Source organism: Anas platyrhynchos, chromosome 25 (assembly GCF_047663525.1).
Source record: "Anas platyrhynchos isolate ZD024472 breed Pekin duck chromosome 25, IASCAAS_PekinDuck_T2T, whole genome shotgun sequence".
Lineage (NCBI taxonomy): Eukaryota > Metazoa > Chordata > Aves > Anseriformes > Anatidae > Anas > Anas platyrhynchos.
The window spans coordinates 5,896,365-5,920,939 of NC_092611.1; the positions used below are offsets into that span (position 1 = coordinate 5,896,365).

Sequence of the window (24,575 nt, forward strand, 5' to 3'; positions counted from 1 at the left end):
GCCGAAACCTGTTTCCCAGAATTCATGCAGTAATACATTTCATGAAAGATTATTCCCTTCTGCCTGATTTTTTCTGAGAAAAGAAGAAAGGGCTACTCCATTTTCAGAGCAGGAACAGAATGATGATGGCTCAGATTGCAGGTTCCTTTCCCAGATTTGCTCTCATTTTGCAATTTGATTTAAATACTAAGACTGAAGCAAAACTGAAATGAAGCATCTACCACAATTGTTCGTGCATACTGGTGATCATTTAACAGCCCATGGTGTAAACTGACAAATTAACAGCTGTACAGCAGCCAGTCGGATGTAGGCTTAAATTTAGGAACAATGTTTGTGAAACTGTAGCCTGCGGTATTATTCTGTATGATAGCTTTTGGGGTGAAAATTGATCCCTGTCACCCATTTGTTTCAGTCTGTCATGTAATTATACATTTTACTGTGACTCTAGATTAAACCAATACCTTCGGTCTCGGCTACATACTACCAACAGTCATAATGGGAATAAGAGTTGCTGAATCACTCTTATATGGCTCCCTGTTGAGTGAGATGCAAGCATTAATTAAATCGCAAGCATAAAATACAAAAACAAGTGATTTTGAAAATAAATGATTCTCCGATGCAAGAATGCAAACATCTATTTTTTCCCAGAACCAGAGAGAGATCTTGGCTCTGGGTTCTCTGAAATGTTTGCCCAAGCCCAGTGATGGAAAGCCACTATCAGAATCCTACATTGCCATTGCTTCCACGATCCTTTCCCTGGAATACATGCAAGCAAGCTTCCATCTACTTTGTGCCTTAATCTGTCCCTCATAATTTCTTCCTTTTTCCTGTTTAGCACTTGTGCAGTGTAAGAAGAAAAGGTGTTCCTTTGTCTCTACTAAAGGTGTAATTCTCTTCTTGAGTATTTCGCTGCTTTCTGCATTTCTTTGTGCCACATTGTCAAACATCCCCTCGGTTTTCTCAGCAACCGCAAAACAGCAGATGATAAATACTAACCTTTGAAAATACTTGGCAATTAATTATAGTGGCTGTTCTGAGTAACTAAGATACTGGCAGAACAGCGCACAGAAGCTTCTGTTGCTGTTTACTGGCTTTTTTTTTTTTCTTCAGTGGTTTCCTCAGGCCTCCTCGCTCTCCTGGTGTTGGTAAGGAGGAGCCTGCCTGCCCATCCACTGGCTGGTAAATCTAAATTGTAAGTAAGGAGGGCACACATTCTTCCAAACTAACATCAGCAGCAGTTTTTTTAGAAGCAACCAACCCAGGGCAGCTTGTCAACATAATCAACTGATGGAGATACTTTCAGGATTTTATATAAACAGCCGAGGGGGGTGAACGTGCTCTGTGTTAAGTGAGAGTAAAGAGACATTGCCATAAACAGCATCTCTATCCAGATTTGGTCAACAGGGAAAATTTGTTAAGGAAGGCTTAAACTGATAGGCTCACGAGGCACCAGCCTGGTCCCTTGCTTTAAGGAAATGTTTAAGGATACTCTATCTTCCTGATGTGATTAAGCTAATAAAGATAGTAAAACCAATCATCCTTTAAATAGATGCATCGCTATCAAAATCCTCATATCCTCACTCGCCTTTATCTTTTTTTTTTCCTCCTGTGAAGACTGCTATTATAGGAAGTACACAAGAACACAATAGCTGGAAATGGTTTCTTTAGGGAAGATTAATCTTACTCTCCTTTACATTGTAGTGCTCCAGCTCTCTGTCTAGTACAGGTTCACTTATAATTCCCCTTGAGCTCTGGCAGAATAATTTCATGCAAACCCCTTTTTGGGGTGTGGAAACCAAGGGAAATAAATTAGGCTTTTTTTTTTTTTTTTTTTACTAGTTCCCTTTAGCACTACATCATTTTTGAAGTTCAGGTTCAGTTGCCCAACTAACCAGGTTTGACAAGAAGCCTCTCCTTTAGGAGCTGTATAATTAGAGACAAGCAGAGTGTCTGCAGTAGCCTGATGTATTTATTACTTGCAGCAAAATGACCATCAGGAATGTCTCCTGGTGGTTATGCTCTGGAGATGACTACTTCCACAGGCCTCTTCTCCTAGTTTATTCAGCTCCATTCAACTAGCACAAGCCCTGGAGCAGCTGGCCATTAATAACACAGCAATTGATACCAATCAGTGTTAAAATATGCCCCTTTATTGATTCCAGTTGCAGCAGACTTCACAATCCACACAGCATTTCAGCATAGTTTCAAACAGTGACAGTCAGAGTAGGGTATACAGACAAGTATAATTAATAGAGCTGGCTTGTTTGTCAGAGAACACTTAACCCTGTGCAGTCAACACAGGGTGAGAAAGTTATCAAGTGCTAGCCCTGGCTTGGGTGTACATGAATTGTGGAAGAAAAAGGGAAGTTATCTACATAAACATACTTGTTCTGAGGTACACTTGCTGATATCCCATCACCTCATACCACCCCCCAACTAGGGAAGGAAGGGAATTGGTGCCACCTGCAGAAGGCAGTATACCAGCTTGAAGTGTACTAACACTCTTCAAAGCAGGCTTTATGGCCAACCCTGCCCCAAGTCCTTTAGGATACAAGCACCCATCGGGTACTTGCCCATCTTGGCTCCTTGCAGGATCAAGGCAGCAGGCTCATCACTCCGCAGCAGACAAACCCTGAGTCTGCTCGGTGGTTTCTGCATCACATTTCAGGTGCTCTTTCAGCAGGTCTCTGCAGCAGGCTGGTTCTCCCCCATTGCTAGCTTTAATCATCTCCTTATCCTGCAGAGCAGTCAGAGTTTCTGCCAGACAGCATGGGATCTCCTTTGATGTTTGCCCGTCATCACCAGCCTCAGCCATTTCTCCAGCTTGCTCTGACTCAGAAGCATTTTCTTCCAGATACTCAGTAATAACAACCTCTGTGTCTTGTTCCAGCTGGAGATCAGGTGGGGCTTTAGCAGCACAGCATGCTTTTTCTTCCACTGTCTGCTTTTCTGCAGATCTCTGCATATTTGTGATGCCCCCTCTTGTCTCTGTGGTCTTCAGAGGCATCTCTGTCTCCCCCACGTTACACAACGCAGCTGGGGACTCCGCTGCCCTCTCCACAGGCACCTCCTCATGCATCTGTTCCTTACAAGTTTCTTCTGAAACACAAGTAACTGTGGCATCTTCTACTGCATGATGCGGCTGCTCAGACTCCACTAGGGCAGGCTGATCTTTACTGGGTCCATCTTGTACTTCTGCACACACATGGACATCAGCCTTTACTGTAGTCTGTGTAGGAGATCTTGCTTTATGATCCTCACAGCTGAGTTGCTCACTGGGTTTACGGCCACCAGTAGGCTGCTCCACAGCTTGAGCTTCACTGATCTCTTGTAGACTTCTCCTGGCAGAGTGGGCTTCTTGTTTCATCTGTTCAGCAGGCTCCTGATGTTGTGTCGCCTCTGTGCTAGGTTTGGCTTCAAGGTCCTGTGGCACCTCACCATCTTGTGCATCTCTAGCAGAGACAGAGAGTGGGCCCTCAGTGTGCTGTGCATGCAGAGATGCAGCCGGATCTCCTGTGTCCCTTTGAGTTTGGGCAGCAGATTCACCTTCAGGAATATCTGATTCTGAAAGAGAAGGTTCAGGGCTTTCTGGGATCTTTCTTATACATGCCAAATGAAAATGGTTCTCTCCAGTCCATGTTGAAGCATCGTGGGACATGTGTGCAGTTCCTGATGCCTTCTTTCCTTTGGCCTTACGAAAAACAACTTTCCTGGGAAACACACAGAGCCTCTTGTTCTTGCCAAAGATACCACCCATTGCCACAGCTGACAGGAGCAACCCAATTAACAGCTGCCTTCTGGAGGTGATGCCACCCAGCTACAAGCTGCACACTGCCTGAAGATGAGCAGGAAACTCTCAAAGAAGCAGCTTCACACCTGAAAGACACGGACACCTATTAGCTCACATCCATTCGCAGACATTAGTTGCCATGTTAGCACATAATATTAGCTGGAGAGCATTATCAGAGGCTACAGGAGCAAACTAAATACAGGTGGAATTGCACATGAGTGGGAGGAACAAGACACAGATATGATCCTTAAAGAAACAACAGTCTGAGGAGGAAGTTTGATTACTAGGAAGTAATCAAACCAGGCCACTAAAGAAAAGAAAAAAAAAAAAAAAAAAACACTGAAAAGACAATTGCAGTTCCATCTAAGCTTCCAGGAGCCAAGCAGCCATGCAGGCACTGCCATTACCTTTCAGAAGGATATCTGCAGTGTCAATAGCATTGTTTTACTACAGACTTGTGTAGCAGAGCTGCTGAGTTTGCTAGACTGGAGTCAGACCAGTCAAGGAGGATACAGGCAAGGCAAACAAACAAAAAAGCTACATGTGAATTTGAAGCCCACAAGACGTAGCATGGCTTACTCCTTAATAAGGCCATTAAAAGAAGATTAACCACCTGCAAGAAGCACAAAGCAAACCAAGAAATAAAAGAAAACCTCCAGCACAAGAGTAAGCCTAGAAAATGGAGTAGCAAGGCCTGCCATCGCACAAGTTAAAACCAAAAATACTACTTGTACTCAGAGACTCACACTGTGAGAACTTGCATAAAAGCAAAGAAAAACACACTTTTTAAAAAACAAAAAACTAGGTGATAGACTCACAGATAGCACAAAAAGCACATCATAAAATCCCCATTCTTACCAACAAAACTCCACAACCTTCCCACTAAACACCCATCACCTACAACACAAGGGCATCCGTCTGGCCTTAAATAGGAGGAGGTGGTCACACTCAATCTCTTCCCCCTTTGGCTCTCAATGTTAGTTCCAGCAGGTTCTTGACCCCTTAATTTTTTATTTTTATTTTTTTCTTACCGTTTTTCCCAGCCATTTCATAGCCATTGGGAACAGCATATGGCTGTCCTTCCTAAAAGCAGCCGATATGTTATTTGGATGATTGTTGTTATTTGGTAATTGGCACTGACTATTAAAATGAAAACTGAAGATGAAAACAGTGCAGTCATGAACAATGAACAGTGACCACTGCTTATCACATGCAATGTGTAGTACCAGAGTAACAGGCATGCTAAAGGCACTCAGTGCTTCAATTTACAAATGACGTTAGTGAACCCCTGGTCTCTGGTATTATTTTATACTGGGCACTTAGAGGTGAAAAATTATCCCCCTTACCACTTTTCTGCTGTCTTCAACTGATTGAGTCATGCAATTAGCTATTTCATGGTGGCTACAGTTTATTTTAATGTTTCCAGCCACAGCTGATAACCCTCTGTTGGCGTTAACATTACCGTATCACTCCAGTTGTGTTTACTGACTGGGAGCTGCGATGCTAAATAGGTCACCTGGGCGAAATGCAGAAGCAAATATCCAGTAAAAGCAAACTAATCCCAGAGACGTGAGCATAAAGACAGATTCTAAATATACACTGCCAACAGCAATGCATCTGAGCAGGATCAAAAAGATCAAAATAACTGGATTCCAGACTATTTTATTTATTGTTAAATGAACCTACATCTTTTGATGGCAGATCTGGTTCAGCGTCCTATACTTTGCCTAGCTACTCTGATTCCCTGGATTCAGAAATGCAGAAGGAGCTTTTGTTGATGTAATTCTGTGCATGCAGCCTGTTCTGAGACCGTAACAGGACAATGTCCATGTCTTGCCTTTTAAATGCGGTCCAACTTCTGCTTTGCACAATATAAAGCAGGCCTCCATGTCTCAGTGGCTTCCCTGATCACATTTGCATTGGCTGTAAGAGTTTCATGTAACATCTGTTTTTCCTTAACAACAGCTTTCCAAAAGCCATTTACATCTTTTCTATTGGGCTTCCATAGAACTGAAATACATAGGCAGTTTAGGGTTTCTTTGACTACTGGAACCTTCTGCCCGTTAATACGTGAATTTAATCCACGATTTCCATTTGTGAGATACACAGATGAAAATATCTGTGTCTCTACAGACTGACACAGATTGGTGCCTGTAAAACTCGGGTCACTCCAGGGCTGCAAGTCTATGCAATACACATAGATGCTTTGCAAAAGAAGGTGGTTGCAAGGAAATGATGCATCCACAGCTCCCCCTTGGTTTGAAAACACTGTAAGAACTTTTGTTTAACTTGTTGATTTTAAGTGAGAAGAAAAATGGCTCCTGGCTCCAGCTGTTGTGGATAGATGTTGTTGTCAGTGTTGTGTACAATGGGAAGATGCTTAGTTATCAGCTCGTTACTGGGTGGTGGGAATCCTTCTGAGATTCAAAGTATATATTTTTTTTCCTTACAATTGTATTGTTGTGGAAAACAGAGACATTCCAAAAACAAAGTCCAATTTACAACCAATTGAAATAATCTAGGAAATCTGTTGCACGCAAGACACTGTGGAAGATGGCAATGTGACACATGGGAGAAGGAAAGAAGTTCTGTCAGAACAATCACATCTCTCTTGGCTAGATTTAGTATTTGTCTCCAAAGCCTTTTCTGCTCTCTGCTACTTTGATGCGTTTAAAAGGGTGGTTCTACAAAAGCATACATCTGATTCTCTGACAACTTTAAAAAAAGCATAGACCTTAGGAAGAGCTTGGCTCAGATAGCAGCTTAGAATTGGGTTGCGTGATTGAACGCTGTAGAACAGGACTGTTACAAAGCCTTTTAGATGGCATCATCACTTGCAAAGAGTGTGCCGCAGTCAGTTCAGAACGCTGGGCTTTGTGGTGGGGTTTTTGATTGCAGAGAGCTCAAGCTGCTCCCTCTTACTAGAGCTGTCTCTTCCTTCCTATTGTCATGGCAGGGCCTCTCAGTACATTAACTATGGCATCTAGATACATCGGATGGTCTGCCCAGGGGCATCTCTCATTCGTCATTCAGCTGACATTACAAGACAATGACAGGCTATGTTTGAAAATTTTTCTCTTCAGAGAGTGAGAAGAGCTTTTAGACACCGAGCTGCACAGCACGGTTTGGATACCAATGCTTAGCTTTTCCAGATGGCTCATAAAGTTTGTAAAATTTCTGCCTTTCCCTTGTTCCCAGGCTAAGGAACTGCATGCCGAAGCCTTCAAATGGTTACGATACATTTCCTGTAGCACAGTTACTTATTATAACCCTGCTTAACAGAATTAACTTATCAAGCCATAGGCAGGCATAAACATGATTGAGTTTAATTTCTCTTGGGATTACTTACTCAAGCCTCTCTCCTGCCTGAAGTGAAGCTTTATGTTACCAAGATGAGTTTGGGGGAAAAAAATAGCAGTTAAGGCACCCAGCTCCCTGCTAAGCAGCCCTTAGAAACAAGCTTTAACAGGGAAGACTGCATGACTTTTGGCAGAACAAATCAAGTAAGACAAGCAACTTAAAGAAGTTGAGCTTTCAGTATGCTTTGCAGAAGTGTTTATTTAATGGTTTCCTACTTTTAGGTCCAAGAAGTCCATTGTTCAGCATCAGGATAGAAACTGTACAACTAAGCTGCGAGAGTGGTTTACCAGCTTGGGCCAGCCTTGTAAGTACCAGGAAAATATTACAGGTATCTATTTCTTTGCAGCATATGGACTCACTGGTGAGAGAAGCTGGCAAGTCTGAAACCTGGGATGCATTGTCAGCCTAAGTGCAGTTGGAAGAAAGGAGGTCAAAGTGTTTAAGAAAGCCTTTTCCACTCCCAAAATAGTTCCCTCAGAGTATTGAGTTATCCCCAACATCCACTAACTTGAAACAGTTAGCTCTGAACTCCTCAGCTTTCAGCTACATGCAGGCAAAATGAAGTCATCAACATGAATTTGCCTTTGAGATTATTTTTCCCTGCATCATTTCTATGTTCTGATGCATGTTATAAAATCTAGAGATTTCAGCATGCTTTCATACCCCCCCCCTCACATAGGCAGCTGGGCATTTTACTCCATATGGTCACTGAGTTTGGTAGAACTTAATAAGAGCATTACCATTTATCCCTCAAAGCATACAGAGAAGAATGCAGAGTAGTCAGTCATTCTTCACCTTAACAATTAAGACACATTCAACATGTTTTCACCATGATCTTAAAACATTTTATTGATACTATACAGTTATGAACATTAAAAGTCAGTATATTTAAGTTACAATACACTGTCTTATGCATTCTGATCAAGACTACATTTTTCTGCATGAAGAATGTCACATGAACATTGCCATTACCACAAGAAGTACAAACAAACCAGAAATAGCATTTCATTGACTTCTTGTGAAAATATTTGTTCAATATTGACAATATGGCAGTGACAATCAATTGTGAGCTACTTCCTTGGATACTTCCCTTACAAAGACTTGATTATTTAGAGGTAGCAAGGGAAGTGGCTGTGAGCCTCACAGAAAACACTTGACTGGGCTAGATTAGAGAAGGATTTGTCTGTCCTGTTGCTGACTCTTCACAAGACTGAGGTGAAACCTCATATCATGATACCTCACTGGGGGAAACACAGTGCCCAGCATTATTTCAGTGAAACCACAGTTTAAATGAATTACTTCTCCCAGTGAGGTGTGAGAGCGGAATCAACTGAAGAATCAACTAATGGAAAAAAAAAAAAAGGAACAGAACTATAGTTCAAGAGAATATCTGGAAAGGTCTATTGCATATATGATCTGTTTAGAAAAAAATCACTCTGAAGTCCAGGACACAAAGCACAAAATCCCAGGTTCAACAGCTTGAGTTTTCTTTTAGCTGAAGTTCTTAAAGCCAGGTACATCATTTTTGCTATTAGATACCAATTCATTTGATTCCCAGGTCTCAAGCTTCAGCATCTTCAGCCTCAATCTCTCCCCCACTCCCAAACACTTCAGAACGCAGGGGTGCCACATTCAGAAACTCAGCTTCTTCCTTTACAGGCATCTGAGTGCAAGCCAGTGGTTCCTCTGGAAGCTGAGTTGTTGGTTGTGTGATCATCTCCTGTGGCTCTGCCTCACCTGCTAGAGTTTCTGGATCCCATTCCCTGATCTTCTCACTTTCCACCAGATCACTGAGGCATATTTGATCTTTGTCACTTGACTGGCAGAGGACTTCACTCAGTTCATCAGACTCCACAGAACTCAGGCTCTGCATCTCCTGTGCAGTTAGCACAACTGACTGGCTGTCTTCCTGCAAGAGGTCAAGCAGCTGGTTCGCTGACTCTGGATATTCCCCTCTTGGATACAGAGCCTCCCAAAGCATTGCAGAAGTAGAGTGCATCTCAGCCATACCACTTACTATGTCTTCTGGAGGATCTTCCGTCTTCTTGGGCTCCTGTGTAACCTGGACACTCAGTAGAGGTTCTGTCTCTACAAGACACATGATCTCGTCACTCTCAGTGGATTGAGGGCTTCCTTCAGCAAGACTAGTCCTGTCCATCTCCTCCGTGTGCTCAGCAGGAGGGCAGGGCTCAGCCTCCTTTGTCATCTCCTGCACAGCATCCAGTGGCAAGTTCCTTCCTACAGGACTCTCAGCAGTCTCTGTGGGAGGCTTGATCTCGCAGTCTTGGCCAGCTGCCATTTCCCCTGTGATTTCCATGAGGTTGAAAATGTTTGTTTCCTGCAGAGTTCCTCCAGCATATGAGCCATCCTCACTGCCAGCCCCAGCCTGTTCATCAGGCTGTCCTATAAACTCAACAAACTTCACATCCTGAGGTGCATGCATAACCAGCTGGGCCTCAGAAGCCAGGGAAACGGGCTTTATTTTCTCTTCTGTGTTGCATGGTTTCTCTCTTTCTTGCTGGCTCTGTAATTGGGTTAAGACTGCAACCTCCCCTTCGGTCTCCCTATCCGCAGATGCCACCAAGAAATCCACAGAGCCCCAGGCTGCCTCACATTCCTCAGTCACTCCTGTGGGATCTGCAGGAGTACAGGTCTCTGTGCTCTGCTCTACAGCATCAGCAGACAGCTGTTGGTCCCAGCATGGTGACTGCACCTCTTCAGGGCCTTGGTCAGCAGCTTTCAGGGCTGGTGTGGAAGGCTGCTTCTCAATACATACTGATGGATCCCTTGAGGTCTGCAAAATTGGCTTGGTCTCACTGGTCTCTTCGTTTACTTCCTCTTCCTTCTTACATCTCCCACAAGTCCCACAGCAGATCTGCATGCTGAAATTGCTCCCCATGTTGTCACTTGACAGAACCTGCAAGAAACAAGAACTGTTTATCTTAACTGTTTCACAACAGTGTTTTGTACACCAAAGGCTTGTTGGCTTAGCTCCTGCACTTGTACACATGCAGCAGAGAGACTGTAAGGCCCCACATAACAGGGCAGACCTCCCTTTACACCAGAAGCTGAACAGTTTCTGTATGCCAGAGGACATCTTCCTAGCACACTTCAGGTAAGTATCATTACAGGAGAAGTGACAAGTGTACCACTGAACAATCATAATGAACTTAGTGGTAAGAAATCTGCAGTACTAATGCAGTTCAAGTGCATCATTTCTCTGCTCTTAATCAAGGATTCCTAACAGCCAGCCAGGCACATTTATTAATTGCAAGGTGGCAGTCAACACCAAGTACCACCTGGTGTTAATCCCACTGAGTAACACAGTTCAGATGCAGTTTGTTTGCAGCAGGAACTCCTTCAGCTTGAAGAAGGAAGCTGAGCTTGGACTTTCAGCTAGAGTACCAGTAAAGGGAAGATAACTAACCAAGGAAATAGTCTTTCAACCTCAAAGACTAACTTTGCATAGTTAGTCTTGCCAAAAGATTTTTTTTTTCAGGCTGAAGCCACATGGGCTTGTTTTCTTTCCATGGCCATTGCAGAGGAAGTGTCAGACTGGGGGCTAACCAAGACAGCACAGCCACACTGTAAGCCATTAGCATCTAGCACCAAGACCAATGTATTTCAGAGCACTGTTTTGCAGCTTCTTTAAGCAGGCATCCACCCATTCCACCAGAAGCATGGTATCATATTTACAAGAACCATTAGAAAAATAAGAAACTGCAGAACATTAAGTTGAGCAAAGTACCCTCAAGCACTAAAAGGCTTCTGAAACACAAGCATATTTTTTGGCTTCCCACTGAAGCCAGACACATTTTTCTTGAAAAATCGAGTATTCCCAATAGTCACATGGTTTCTTCTAGGTTTCTGTATTTATACTTGTTTAGAAATAAAGTAAAAAATCAGACCAGGTAGTCTTTTCGATGCAGAAGTATAACCTCTAATTAGAAATTAAAGTAGTGAATATATTAGGAGCCTTAGCTTTCAATAATGCTTTAAGCCTTTGAAAATAAACGAACAAGAGACCTGCATACAACAATTTTAGGACCCATAGTTATCTACAAGCCACACAGGGCAATCTCAGTCTCTTCCAATTTCCTTGTTTCCCCAGTACACTTCTTCCAACAGCAGACACCATAATTAGCTTCTGTAAATCTATAGAGTTGGAAAAACTTACCAGCCTACAACAAATTAAAGCAACAAAAACCTCCCAGCTGTCCTTTAGACCTCAAGCTCAACTTATATAGTCCTGAGGGGCCCCACAAAACCGCTTCCCCCTGCTCCTTGGGCAGCGATTCCCTGAATATTTAGTTCCTTTCCATTCTCATTCCCTTCTGGGAACAGCTGTTATGGCTACCTCCTTTATTTTACAGCTGAAGGTGTTTTATTGGCAATTCTGTGGTTTTTATCAGAGGGTAAAGTAAAAATAAAATGCAGCTTCTGTTTATTGCAAATGAGCGATCACTGGCAGTGTGCTGTAACAACACTCTGTCGTAAAGCAGGAGAGGAAGAGGCAGACTTGAGTGGTTTTCCAAGAGCAGACTGTCAGGCAGCTTGGGCTTTGCCTCAGCTCCATCTGCCCTGCCTTCTTCGGAGAGGGTGAGTTAGCAGGCTTGCTGGCTTTGCTGCAGGGGAAATGGGGTTGGGCATCCTTTAGGCTGGTCTTCTCACTTGCATCAGTAGTAGACTCAGAAATATCAGTACAAAGGTGATGTCTGTACAAAATGGAAGGGCCAGCTCTTTTGAATAACAGAAACAGACACAGGAGTGGTGGGAGTCCTCGTTATACTCAAGACCCAGCACGTGATGTGGGAGGAATATATATATATTTTTTTTTCTGGTAGTTTTCCTAAAGAGGTCTGTGTGTTTTGTGACTCCACTAGTTGTGAGAGCAGACACATGTAAGTCATTTGAGGACTTCTCTTCACCTCAGTGCTCAGAAAGTTTGAAATTAGGGGCATTAGAATCATAGAACCATAGAATATACTGAGTTAGAAGGGACCCATAAGGATCATTGAGTCCAACTCCTTAGTCTGTGCATGACCACACAAAAATCAGGCCATGTGTCTGAGAGCATTGTCCAAATGCTTCTTGAACTCCAGCAGCTTGATGCCATGACCACCGCCCTTGGGGAGCCCATTTCAGTACCCAACCATGCTCTTGGTTAAGAACCTTTTCCTGATATCCAGTCTGAACCTCCCGTCACAGCTCCATGCATTTTTGCTGCATTTTCAAAGTCAGCTTGGAACCTTCCCTAAGACAAAACAAAAACCCAGAAGCAAAACCAAAAAAGAAAACCACAGAAAGATCAAATCTGTGTCTTTAGTATTAGTCACATCCTTGGAGAACCTAGCTGAATAGCATATCTTCAGTAAGTGGGCAGAGGGCACTCCTGAGGCTTGTGTATTACTCTTCCTAACATACTTCCATGGTTTTTTAGTTCATTTGTGTGTTGAAGAATATAAACACCCCAGGAGTGAACCTGATCAGTCTCTGAAAAGTACAGAGTTGCTTCTTTTTCTTCCTCCTTGTTTCTCAGAACAGCCTCTCTTTTCTGGGTTTATCCGACTGTCATTCAAACTATTATAGATTTCCTTAGCATGGGCAGAAATTCTGCCTCCTCTCATAACGTATTTTTTTCTACCTCCATAGGGAGACACTGATGCCATTTCTGAAGGAGCAGGCATTACTCGGGTCACAGTCAGCCCCAGGTATGGAATATTACTGTTACTGCTTTGATAATTTAAGTGAAGTCAGTATGTTGATGTATTTATGCTACACATCCCGCAAACACTGAATAGCAACTAAAATAATGGAAATAAAAGGTGGCTTTCTATTTATGGCTCATCGTCAACCTCAAGAGAACTGGTGCATATTAATTAAATAAAGAAGCTAAGATTTTTCAGAAGTTTGACAATTTCTAATTATTTTAGTTTTTACTGCCTCTAAGGGAACCCTTAGTCTCCTTTCAATAATTTTCTCATGACCTTTACCACCTGTAAGCATGACAGTAGGTGTTTGGCCCAGTCTCTTAGCACAACCTGCTTCATCAGGCCCAGTCTGAAAAAATACTGTCATAATTGTGTGAACAAGCTACAAAATCTGAGATAAAAGCCTGTTCTCCTTAGTTGCCTTCAGAGGGGTAAGTCACCTTGCAAAAACATCACCAATTGCAGCACATGCCTGGTGATGACAGCTTACATCTTTCCCCACCTGACACAAGCTGTGCTATTGGCTGAGTGTTTGATATGTAGTTTGCTTATCTAATACAAAATAGGAACAAAACACTTTTTTACTGTGCTGTTTCAATATGAGCTACAGTTAAGATTGAGCAGCAATATAAGTATGTGTATAACTAAAACAGCATGACAGCACTTTTATTACACCGCTGGGGAGAAAAAAAAAAAAGTCTTTTGGGCTAGAGATACCACCTATCTGGAAGGGAGTATTAGCTGTCACAGGCAGAGGACAAGTATACACGGGGAAAGCTAAATAACATTGTACTCAAATGTAAAAACTAGTCTAAAACATTAGATTCTGATAAAGCTAGGGCAACTAGCTAAAGCACTGATGTCATTTGACCTGGAAGTTAGGGCAAACACTTTGCTTGTGAACAGAAACATCAATGGGACACATACTGCATGACTGAGAAATATGCAGGTGTGTATGCATGAAGTATGGTTACACATCTAGTAACCTGAAAATAGGCCTGTCTTGTAACACATGTGCAAAGATACACAGCTGTCCGAGTTTCATCAAAGTGTTTTTATTTCCTTGCTGACTGCTGAATACCATAGAATTTTCCACATACACTTCATTTACTTCCACAGCACATTGGGCATCTGTTATTTTTCAGGGCAAAAGTATGCCAGGCTTTGTGTTCCTACAAAAAGAACAAGGTTTAAGGCTCACTCTGATCACACTGGACTGTATCTGAGTGTTCTCTTCAGTTCCACAGCACACCTTGCTCATGCTCTTCCTCAGGCAGGGGTGGTCCCAGTGCTCAATTTCACATTTCTTTGCTCCCTGCAGCATCCTGGACTTGTGTTCTCCTCAGCCTGTCAGAAGTTCATCTTCACTTTGGTTTTAAAAGTAGTCTCATTCACATAGGAGACAGCTTAGTGCAGTAATCAATACAGTTTATTTTTTATTTTATTTACACAAAATATCAGATGTCTCAGAAGACAAAAATCTTCCGGATGTGATAATTGTTCCCAATGCTTTCAGCATCACAACAGCAACATACCTAGATGGTGAATCAACTATACAAATATTTTAAGTGCACTAATATAGGAGACAGATTCTTAGCTGAGGTAGAGTAGCTTCTGAAGAAATCAAGAATATTTTCACCCACAGATGAAGAAAATTTCATTAACATCCACACACCTGAAAAAGCAGAAATTGACTGGGGAAGGGGAAAGGGCAGAAAAATTGGTCAAAATTTATATTGTTTCACTCAAGCCACTGATCTGGAGATGGAAGAATGGAGTTAAATACATCAGGCTTAAATAAGCAAGTCATCCATTTCATAGAATCACAAAGGAAATTGTATGCAGATTCCCCATGGGGTATGCAAAGCATTCCAATGGTCACAGAATGCCTTACATTTATGTCTAGAGACTTAAAACCATAGTATTGAGATCCCTGATTTAATGTGAAAGATTATGTACTTCTACAAGTTAATGGGCTGTTACACAAGACTGGAGAGCATAAGTACTTTTGAAATAAAGCATGGACTTCCCCCTTGCAGGGTAAATACCAGCACAAGAGCTCACCAACAATAATACATCAAAATTACTTTAACATGCTTTGACAACTTATTTTGACAGGTGCTTAATTACAGCAATATATCACAAGGCATTACATTCCCCCTTCATTGCTTTGTGAGCAAGTGGCACAGGAACATAGCCCATACCTATCAAAAAGAGCAACTCCACCATATCATCTAACAGTTAAACACAAAGCAGTTAAGTCTTACATTGTTCGGTATTTCAGCACACACCAAGACAGGCTCCAAACCCCATGTCCCACTTCTCCTTGTGTCCCTAAACATTAGTTCCATTAAGTCAGTTCCTCCTCACACCGTTCCCTATTCTATCACATGCAAGGTGTTACTTAATGCCGTTTTAAAATGTTTTTAGATCTGTATGCTTGTAACATTTTAAATAACATTGGTTGACAAAGTACACTAGAACAGTTAAAATTAGACTTCTTGTTTATCGTCTTTCTTTCCTTAGCCTTTGTGGATTTTTTGCATTTACAGTATTGGCAAGGTGTGCACACTTACTGTCTGATACAGACTGTTACACTTTCCTTGCAAAAGTTGAATTGGTTTGGCAGACCAACTTCAAGGGAATGCACGTGTCAGAGCCTTCCCAGCCCCTCACTGCTCAGAGGGCTGCAGAAATCCAGCTGAACCCTTTGGCCAGCTGGGGGACAAGGAGGCATATGGCCCAAGTCACTGGCTGAACAGAATTTAGCCTCTTCGACTTCTGACAAAGCCTGTCAAAATTCAAGCCTACTGCCACCTGCAGGAGATCTGCTCCCCCAGCACATTGTGGCTGCAGACCAGTTTTGGTGTCTCCACACCTGGTCACCCACCAGTGCGCTGCAGCAGAACCCCCTGCCGTGGGCATAGTGAAGGCAGTGCGTCAGCAGAGTATCAGCTCCCAATTCCCACACCTTTGGTACACATGTACTGAATGTAGTGTGATAACCAATATTCCAGAGCCTTCCAAATAAATGAAGGTAGTTCGTTAACTGCAATGCAAGGCCCACTGCTAACCTAGACCCACTCTTGTCCTGTCTACCCAGCATGGACTTAGCACTTGAGCTCTCTATTCACACCCTAACAGGGAACAAGATTCCATATTTTATATCAAGTGTAGCTCACATCAACCCTGTTCTCACTCTTCTTTAATGACTAAGAGTGTCTCCAGATGTTTCTCACTTGAGACTGATCCAGGAACTAATAAGGCACACTGTCTGGAGTACTGTCCCTAGTCATACCATCCATATTCCTCATTCTGACAATAGGCACTGGAAGAGGAACATTCCATACAGGCTGAAGAAAGAGCTGAATGTGGCTTTAACTCAGATACCTTGAGCATCAGATGCTGTGAAGCCTAAATTAGAAGAAAAAGCAGCAGAAGGGGCCAAACTGTGTAGAGCAATGCCATGGGTGGAAGATGGTTTTGTTCCAGGAACCTTAAAGCACATCCTCCACTTAAATAAGTACTGGACTGAGCAAAAACAGGGCTAGCAAAAAGATCAAACAGCTTGAGACAACAGTATGGTAAGTAAAAGATTAAAAAATAATGAAGCTGCTTTCAACCCAAGTGAAACTTCAGAGGAGAGCACACATGTTTAGAAATGCTTTGAAGAATCGTGTTGCATACATCTCAGTTTCCTTTTTAAGGGAGAATTTCAAAACATCAGTGTGACAACCTCAATTAGAAAGCAAGGCCTCTTTTCACCTTATTACAGCTCGGGCCAAGAACTTCGTTGTTCAGTCACTACAAACTCCAACCACAGTAACTGCAGGAGAGCTACATTGCCTCAGCTGTTAGCCTGGTGTTTTCCCAGCACAATGAGGCCCCTGAAGTCTAGTTAAAACATGAGAGAAAAAAATTACTTTGGTACTAATTGGATGACAGACAGGTGCAGAACACTCACGTTACAGAATGCCCACTACAGAGCTCAGATTTCTTCAGGTCCTGCATTTGTCTTCATTATACTGACTCTATCCATAGCTTTCAAACAACTTCATTTACATTAAAGTTGCAAGATCTCTAGAATCATCTAAGTGTCTTCAGCCAAGTCTCAGTAGTACAGGTCTTGACACATTAAGGAACTTCACTGATGCTTTGAAATATTGCACAGAAAGTATTCATTTTAAACTCAGTCATGTCTTCAGATTATAACAGACAGCTTCTAACACTGATAAAATTTCCCAGAAGGTAGAGTTACTCTTGTAAATACACAGACTGGCCCAAGTCAGTCCAGTTAAGATGCACATCTACCAGGAAGAGGCATCTCTAGCCATTATTGATCATTCAGTACAGCCAAAATACATCAGCAAGGCCATTACCAAAGACATGAACGCCAGCTATTGTCCATTAGGTATTCATTCTTCACCATACAGAAGGACAACATGCTTCTAAGGAAAAAAAAAAATCAACCTGTTAGACACCAAAGAATACTTCAGTTGCTGTAAGGCCCCCCCCTTTGAAAAATCAGAAAGGATGTTAAACAAGCATACTGAGAGACTGTGATATAATCCCCATCTTCAGTCTGCAGGGATGGGAAGCAGTTGAAGCAAGCCTCAGCCTTCCACACCTGCATGGCCTGTAATGGAAACAGAGGACAAATACAGCCTGCATGTCTCAGGCTGACAGAACAGTTTTTACAGCACATGCTCTTGATCACTTTTACAATCTTTTTCTTGCATCTGCAGAAGCCTGAAAATCCTTACAAGTTCCCTTAGCCGGCTCTTTGGCTGTACCCTGGAAGTCCTCAGGCTTGTAAGGATGTGTTGAAGCTGTGTCTGGAACTTGATCCACCTTCTTGGCAACTGGCTTTGTGTAAACCACACTGAAGGGCTCCTTACTGAGATTATCTCCCATGTTCACAGGTATGCCTTCCAGTGAAGTTTTAAGTGATGTACGTCTCCTGCCCAACAGTGGGAATCTTCTTGCTGCTACCAGAGCACCCAGCAGGCCTGTAGAAGACTAGTTATAAATTACATTAATTGCTTTTACAAGTGTTAGCTATTCCACCTTAGTTTTTCCATTCCTAAAAACATTTCTCTTGTGAAGCAAGCTAAGACAGACTGCAAGTTAATTCAGTACCTCACCTGAAGTGGTGCCACTCATCAAAACAAAAAGTTTCACATTAAAACAAGAAGATACTTCAAGATTTCATATATAACCCAGAAAGTAAAGATAGCAGGGGGAGCAGCAAGACCAAATTTTTGAAAGATTCTAAGTGAGAAGAGCAACTCTTTATTCTTAATAGCTACAAGTCACTATTTCAGTAGAAGAACCCATATTTTTAATGCAGAGATCTAACATAATCATTATTTTTGACTCCCTTTCAAGTTTCAAGGATCTTGGTGTTGCTCTAAGCCCCACACAGCTTCTCACTCACTGTCCCCCAGCGGCAGGGAGGGGTGAAACAGCATAGGAGCAAGAAAATTCACAGGCTTAGATATAAACGGTTTAATAGGTAAAGCAAAAGCTGCATGCACAAAGCAAAATAAAGAATCCATTCACTACTTCCCACCAGCAGGCAGTGATTAGCCATTTCCAGGAAAGCAGGGCTTCATCATACCTAACAGCTACTTGGGAAGCCCAGTGCCTAACTCCAAGTGTCCTCCCTTTTTCCTTCCCCCAGCATTTACTGCTGAGCACAGCTTGCTCCCATGGGGAATATTCCTTTGGTCAGGTTGGTTCAGCTGTCCAGGCTGTCCTCTTCCTACTTGTGCACCCCCAGCCTACTCACTAGCAGAGCAGCAAGAGAAACAGGAAAAAACCTTGACACTGTGTAAGCAGTGTTCAACACTAACTAAAACAGTGTTATCAGTGCTGTCACAAATCCAAAACATAGCACCAGAGCTACTATGAAGCAAATTAACTCTATTTTAGCCTAAGCCATTGAAGTATGGAAGAATTTATGAAGAAATACTTTACTATGAGGGTGGTGATGCCCCATCCCTGGAAGTGTTCAAGCCAGGCTGGATGGGGCTTTGGGCAGCCTGGGTTGGTGGGAGGTCTCCCTGCCCATGACAGGGGGTTGGAATTAAATGATCTTTAAGGTCCCTTCCAACACAAACCAGTCCATAATTCTATTACTGTCATGCAAAAGATTTCTAGTATAGAGCTGTTAGCAAGTCCATAAAAATAGTTTCTGGGGAAACGAGAATGTGTCTTTAAGGTTAGTGTTTAAAGTTAGCTTTCTGAGCACAGTTATTTGGGTTTTATTCTGGTATCTCACCCAAATAGTTCTGTGCAATTTGTAGCAAGTTATAGCAAATAGAGGAGAATGTATTGCCATTCATTTTAAACCCACAAATGATGTACCTACAGGAACACAGCATATTTCAACTTCCACACTCTCCTCTTTCTAATTTACTAGCAAAGTTGCATCAGCAAGTTATATATCACTGCCCAAAGTCTGCCCCGTAAATAGAGCTCCAAGCTGTTTCCCAGCCATCATGTTTTGTTACCAAACAAAATAACACAACCTTATCATAAGGCACTACTGAGCAATAATTAGTAAGACTTGGTGCCCAGAGCAGAAAGACATTAAAGAACACTTACCTGACTGTCAGCTAGCCAGCAAAAAGTTGCTGTAAACCTGCAACAGGCAGCACACCCCCAGCTGTGAGCACTACAGGTTGGCTGGTCTTATGTAGGATGGAGGAGTTGCACAGAATCATTTCCCCAAAGTCCCTGAGCATCAGTTCCTCAGGCTTTATTCCTCCTCAAGCCATTGCTGTAATGTCATATGGAAGCTAAATATAAATGCTTTATTAAGCTACTTACAAATAATGTTTATAAGTTATGCATATTTTACTCACATTCTCACATCTATATTCTTGTGCCCCTTTGAAATTTGAAGTTTTTGTTCATAATGCTGCAAGTCTATGTTCATTCATGTGAAGTGTTGGTAGCTAAACAGTAAGTCCTGCAAACCTATTTATACATTAAACACTACACAATTCATATCAGCATTCATTTTAGCATACTTAGAGTAGGAAATTAAGGACTTGCATGCAACTTTGCACCACTGGAGCCTTACAGGAGCAGACAGAGCTAAGTCCTTCATCCTGTGTATGTAGTATTTCAGTCCAACACTGGCAAATAGCAGTTGCCTAGTGGAAAGTAGCACAGCATCCTGGTAATACTTGGTTCATGAAGAAGGAACAGCACGTGCTGAACAGAGGGACTTCAGGAAAGTGAGCTGCATTTCTGCTGTTGGTTTCCTCTGAAAACTGAGGTGGAATCCACCTGGCTTAAGACAACTATTCAAGTACAGTGATGGCTCACACTCCAGCCTTAAAAACTTGAAGTAAACTAATTTATACCCAACTTAAGAGCATTATATGACCAATTAACTGGATTAATACCATTCTTAAATCTTTTTCACATGTGGCAAGTGATTTAGAAAGCATTACTTCACCAGCTGCTCCTGCTTTTTCTGGGAGAAAACAAACCTACACACACCATCTCTATTTTTGTGCTACCTGACAGTTTTTATGAAAAATCACCACTGGTTCTCACAGGACCAAGTCACCATTTGTTGGTACCTTGACTGTTCCTCTCATATCCTCACAACCCTTTTACAATACAGCGCTCGCTGTGCTAAAAAATGTTTTTATCAGAAGTGACAACATCTTTTCCAAAGCTCCTTAGATGCGAAAGGCAGCACTCAGTCTTTCAGCACCTATTGCACAGCCAGGCAGAATTAAAGAAAAGAGCTGGATTTATCCTTAGAATCCTATACAGAAAATTTAGCCATCTACTTCTCAATTCAAAGCAGGAACCAGGAGGTGTTTTTCCTGTCACGTTGCTGTGAAATCCAGAATCATGCTCGAAGTCACTTCTTGTCAGCTTGGACCATTCCCAGCCTCTCCTCTCACACCTGCCAAAGCACTCACATTCTGCCAGGGTGCTGCACGCAAACAAAGGGGGTTTTCCTGACTGATGCCTGACTCCAATTCATACTAAATTTGAAGCGATCATAACTGGCTAAGAATTCCATGCATTGTTGTTTGGGGTTGAATTCATGTAAGAACCATCACCTGCAAGTAACTAAAGGACTGAGCTCCCAACTGGAAGCAGCAATAAAGTTCACATTATTTTTTCAACCTTTAGTACGGGTACAGAAGATGCCTTCCCCATAGCCAAACACTCAGAGGAAAGGCTGGTGAAGAAGCTATTACTTTCTAACTGCACTAGACAGAAGACACCATGGGAAAAAACAGGGTGGACATTTAAAAGAATGGCAATATAGTGGGCAATAAATCTGATTCACTAATTATCTGGAGATCCCATGCCATCCTAATGGTTATATTGCACGTGGCTGACTCAATACAGCAGGATAGTTTCTCTTACAACAATTGAGAGCTTCTCTAGAGAACAATTGCAAATACCTATCAAGATCATCCTAATGTAAGTGAATGATTGTAGCAGCAACACGAGTCACCACCTATCACTGCAGTTTCTAAATCTGTTAGGAGAATATACATCCTACTGCTGACAATAAAGAAACTGCTAAATACAGTTAGGCTTTTTTATTATTTGTTTCCCCCCTAATTACAGTTATTTTATTGCAACACTGATGGCAACCCATCAGCATTTGTTCATTCACTGTAGCATTTCATGATGCCAAATCAGGCTTCAAAATATTCCTGTGTTATAGAGCTCATGTTGAATATGATTTCTTGCACAGAGCGTGAATGGTTACATGCATTAGCTTCTTATGGCTCTCAGGCTTGCTCTTAGTTTCCAAACTCACTAAAACTGCATCTGTAATCAAGCAGTATATCACAGTAGTCTATTAATTTAGAAGACAAAATAATCTGTCTATACAGTTCAGCATCCCAGGCCAACTGCCATGTGAGTGCAGGGACAGTAAGTGATACATCCTGGCTGTAACACCAGTTTAGCTCCTTTATGTTCACCACAACGCACAATTATGGAGACTGAAACTCATTTGAACTTCAACCCTACCATTCCCAGATAGGGAAAACTCAGGCTTTCAGCAAGGCAGAAGCTCACAGTTGGATTAAAAGCACATTAACCTCTTCTCAAACTCCAACACAGCTTTAAACTGTCCACATTGATATAACCACAGCTAAGCAGCTCTGCTGCTGGTCACTGTGCTGCGACCTACATTTGAGATAGTTTCTCAGGGACAAAGGGGCTTCTGAGGTAATGCACTGTTAAGAGGGCACAGAGGTAGAAGCTGGCCACAGTACGATGACAGATAATAGCATTATCCCAAGTTTTAAACTTTTCTCCTTTTGACAGCTGTGAAGTGTCACTTGCACATGTAGCAGAGCCAGAAGGGCTGTAGAGAAGTGGTTTCTATCAGATAGTTTAAGTAGCTTGTGGAAAGGCAAGTCATTTTAAGATGACAAACCTCGGACAAGGATTAGCATGTTGATGAAAATGACATTTGGAAATAATTGCTTACATCTCTGGATTTGGGGTGAAAAGTCACATTTTTTCTTCCGAAGAAGAAACCTAGATGGGATATTGACCTTCAGTGACAAGGCCATATGAGCACTTCTTTGTGAGGGAGGCAGAATCTCTCCATCACCTTACTCTCATCTCTGGGCTGCAAAGCCAGCCTTTGCACGCCATGAATAAGACCAGGACAGGTACATGAGTTACACTTTCCATTACATGCCTCTTTTCTGCAACTGATTCCTGCCCCTCAAAGGACTACTGATCCTCTGTTAAACATATATTTCACACCATGCAGCACATCATTTTAAGATAACTCCCCTGCAAAAGCTTTTACGTTACTTTAATGTAATGTTCCAAATGTCCCACCAGGAACAGGGTTAAATACTCTGTTAAACATCCTGAAGCCTCTAGGCCAAGGTTAAAATTCTGCCTTGCAATGAATACTGCTGTGAAAATCCTACAGCTGGTCAGCTGCCTGCAGAAAAATTAAACCTGTTGCTTTTCCTGTGCCTGATCATTATGGTGCCCATACCATGCGCTGCCTTTCCAGGGGGCTTCCTGAGGTGGCTTTCGTTTTACCAAGTATGTGTTGATTGAAGGCAGGTTCCTGACCAGATCTATCCCCTCCTCATGGATTACTGCAAACCTGTCTTTCACTGAACCACTTCATTTCAACTTCAGTTGAGAATAAAGAATCCTAAAATATTTTTAATCAACATAAAGGTACTCTGCACTCCAGTACCAATAATATGCCTTAATATAAAGCCCACAACACCCTATGATTAGATGGAAAAATAACCAGATTTAGGACTCCAGCTTTAGTGCTCAAATGCATTAAACCAGGTTTCAGACCCTGCACTTTCTATCAGGTCGGAGCCTGCCAGCGCTTTCTCATCTCCACTCAGGTGAGAACTCCCTAAAGTACAGGAGTTTACACAAACACTTCATACCTAAAGTAGGGCAGCAGCCACCTTATGAAGCTGCAGAAAGAACAGCTAAACGTCAAAAGATTTGTTTTATATGAGCAAGTAATGCAGCAATTTAAACATACTCTCAGGTAGTCCCTAATCCAATAGAGCTGTAAGAGCAGCAAGTGCTGATTTTGTTTGTGTTGTTTTGCTTTTCCCCAACTACAATCATTACCCAATTACTACACAAAGTACACAGCAACTCATAAATTATTGATGGCCAAAGCGAGCTTTACAGAACAAGAGAGCAAACTGAATTACGCTGGTAAACTTCGAAGAAAAAACACTAAATTTTGACACACTCCCAGATCTTTAATCACTAATACTGAATTAGTTCTCAGGAATGTTTCCCTCAATAGTCTGAGGCAATGCAGCAGATGCCTGGCCAGGCAGCTCAGCGCCCATCACACAGACCAAACCCCACACAGGCCACCGCTGCCACCATGTTGTGGGGGCGGCCATTTTGGAGCAGCCATGTGGGTGCGGCCATTTTGGGGGCACGCATGTGTCTAAAACAGCTTTAAGAAAATGTTGTTTTTTTCTCTTTTTGAATTTGCAGTATGGTTTCTGGGTGTTTAGGACTGAGGATGTAAGGGTAGATTGCTTCGCTAGGGCAATAAGTGGTAACTGGGAAGCAGCAGGATGGTGGGTGCGTATTTTTAGCCTATTTGCAGCAGTTTTGCAGGATAAACTCAAGGGTGGATGGCTTGGGGAGCTTGCAGCTTCCTTTAGAGGCAGATACAAAATAACCCCTCTGTTTACAACTGCTTGTTTCTTTGTTGCTCTAGTTTACTGGCTGCTTTCACATTTATATTTTCATTTCAGGTCTGGAATGAGGTGTATGTGCTTGAGCTTCTGCCTGCTTGAAAATGGATCTGTGTGTTAATCAACAGAGCAAGCAGGTGGGTAGGGAAGTGGCTTATGCATGTAGAAACAACCAGCAGCATATCTGCAGTTTATCCATATAAAAATTCTATATTTTTAACTAGTGCCATGTTAGTCACTTTATGTAGAAATAGATTTAGTAGATGAAGTAGTTATCAAAATGGAAGAAGTACATGCATCAAGGTAAGCTGTGGCTCAAACAAGAAGGGAAAATGCAGATACAGGTGTTAATTGTATTTATGTGATAGAGTTTTGTGATACCATTAAGAATCAACTTCTGGACAGGCATATGTATGTAAGATAGAAGACATAACTGTCGAGGAAATAAAAATAATGAACTATTTCAGCTCTGTCAGTTAAAATTCAGAGTGTCTT

The 24,575-nt window shown here is 42.1% G+C and overlaps 3 protein-coding genes and 1 long non-coding RNA gene across 5 annotated transcripts in view; 1 reads left to right on the plus strand and 3 right to left on the minus strand.

Moving 5' to 3' along the window:
* Nucleotides 1-2,128: 2,128 nt before the first annotated feature.
* Nucleotides 2,129-4,759, minus strand: LOC106020167 (uncharacterized). Its single transcript, XM_013108880.5, has 2 exons — nt 4,649-4,759; nt 2,129-3,876 (listed from the first exon to the last, which is right to left on the minus strand). Exon 2 carries the CDS (start codon nt 3,755-3,757, stop codon nt 2,612-2,614), a length of 1,146 nt encoding a protein of 381 aa, XP_012964334.4. The 5' UTR covers nt 3,758-3,876; nt 4,649-4,759; the 3' UTR covers nt 2,129-2,611.
* A 3,213-nt stretch (nt 4,760-7,972) lies between these two features.
* LOC106020168 (uncharacterized) lies at nt 7,973-11,468 on the minus strand. The gene is made up of 2 exons (XM_027444382.3): nt 11,328-11,468; nt 7,973-10,067 (listed from the first exon to the last, which is right to left on the minus strand). Exon 2 carries the CDS (start codon nt 10,047-10,049, stop codon nt 8,712-8,714), a length of 1,338 nt encoding a protein of 445 aa, XP_027300183.3. The 5' UTR covers nt 10,050-10,067; nt 11,328-11,468; the 3' UTR covers nt 7,973-8,711.
* A 2,426-nt stretch (nt 11,469-13,894) lies between these two features.
* On the minus strand, nt 13,895-23,157 carry LOC106020169 (uncharacterized). Of its 2 annotated transcripts, XR_005260962.2 has the most exons (3): nt 19,731-20,216; nt 19,471-19,645; nt 13,895-17,880 (listed from the first exon to the last, which is right to left on the minus strand). It is a non-coding gene; the product is annotated as an uncharacterized lncRNA (long non-coding RNA). The 2 variants fall into 2 exon arrangements; XR_011804928.1 differs by having other exon boundaries at nt 19,471-23,157.
* Nucleotides 23,158-23,811: 654 nt separating this feature from the next.
* LOC119713715 (uncharacterized) overlaps nt 23,812-24,575 on the plus strand; it is a 153,248-nt gene continuing 152,484 nt past the window's right edge. The window contains exons 1-2 of the mRNA XM_072027742.1: nt 23,812-23,964; nt 24,141-24,217. The gene's annotated coding sequence lies outside the window, so the exon portion shown is untranslated. The remainder of the gene's footprint in view (nt 23,965-24,140; nt 24,218-24,575) is intronic.

What these genes read in the sequence shown, in the direction of transcription:
- LOC106020168 (XM_027444382.3), bottom strand. Translation starts at nt 10,049, where the DNA reads ATGGGGAGCAATTTCAGCATGCAGATCTGCTGTGGGACTTGTGGGAGA.
- LOC106020167 (XM_013108880.5), bottom strand. Translation starts at nt 3,757, where the DNA reads ATGGGTGGTATCTTTGGCAAGAACAAGAGGCTCTGTGTGTTTCCCAGG.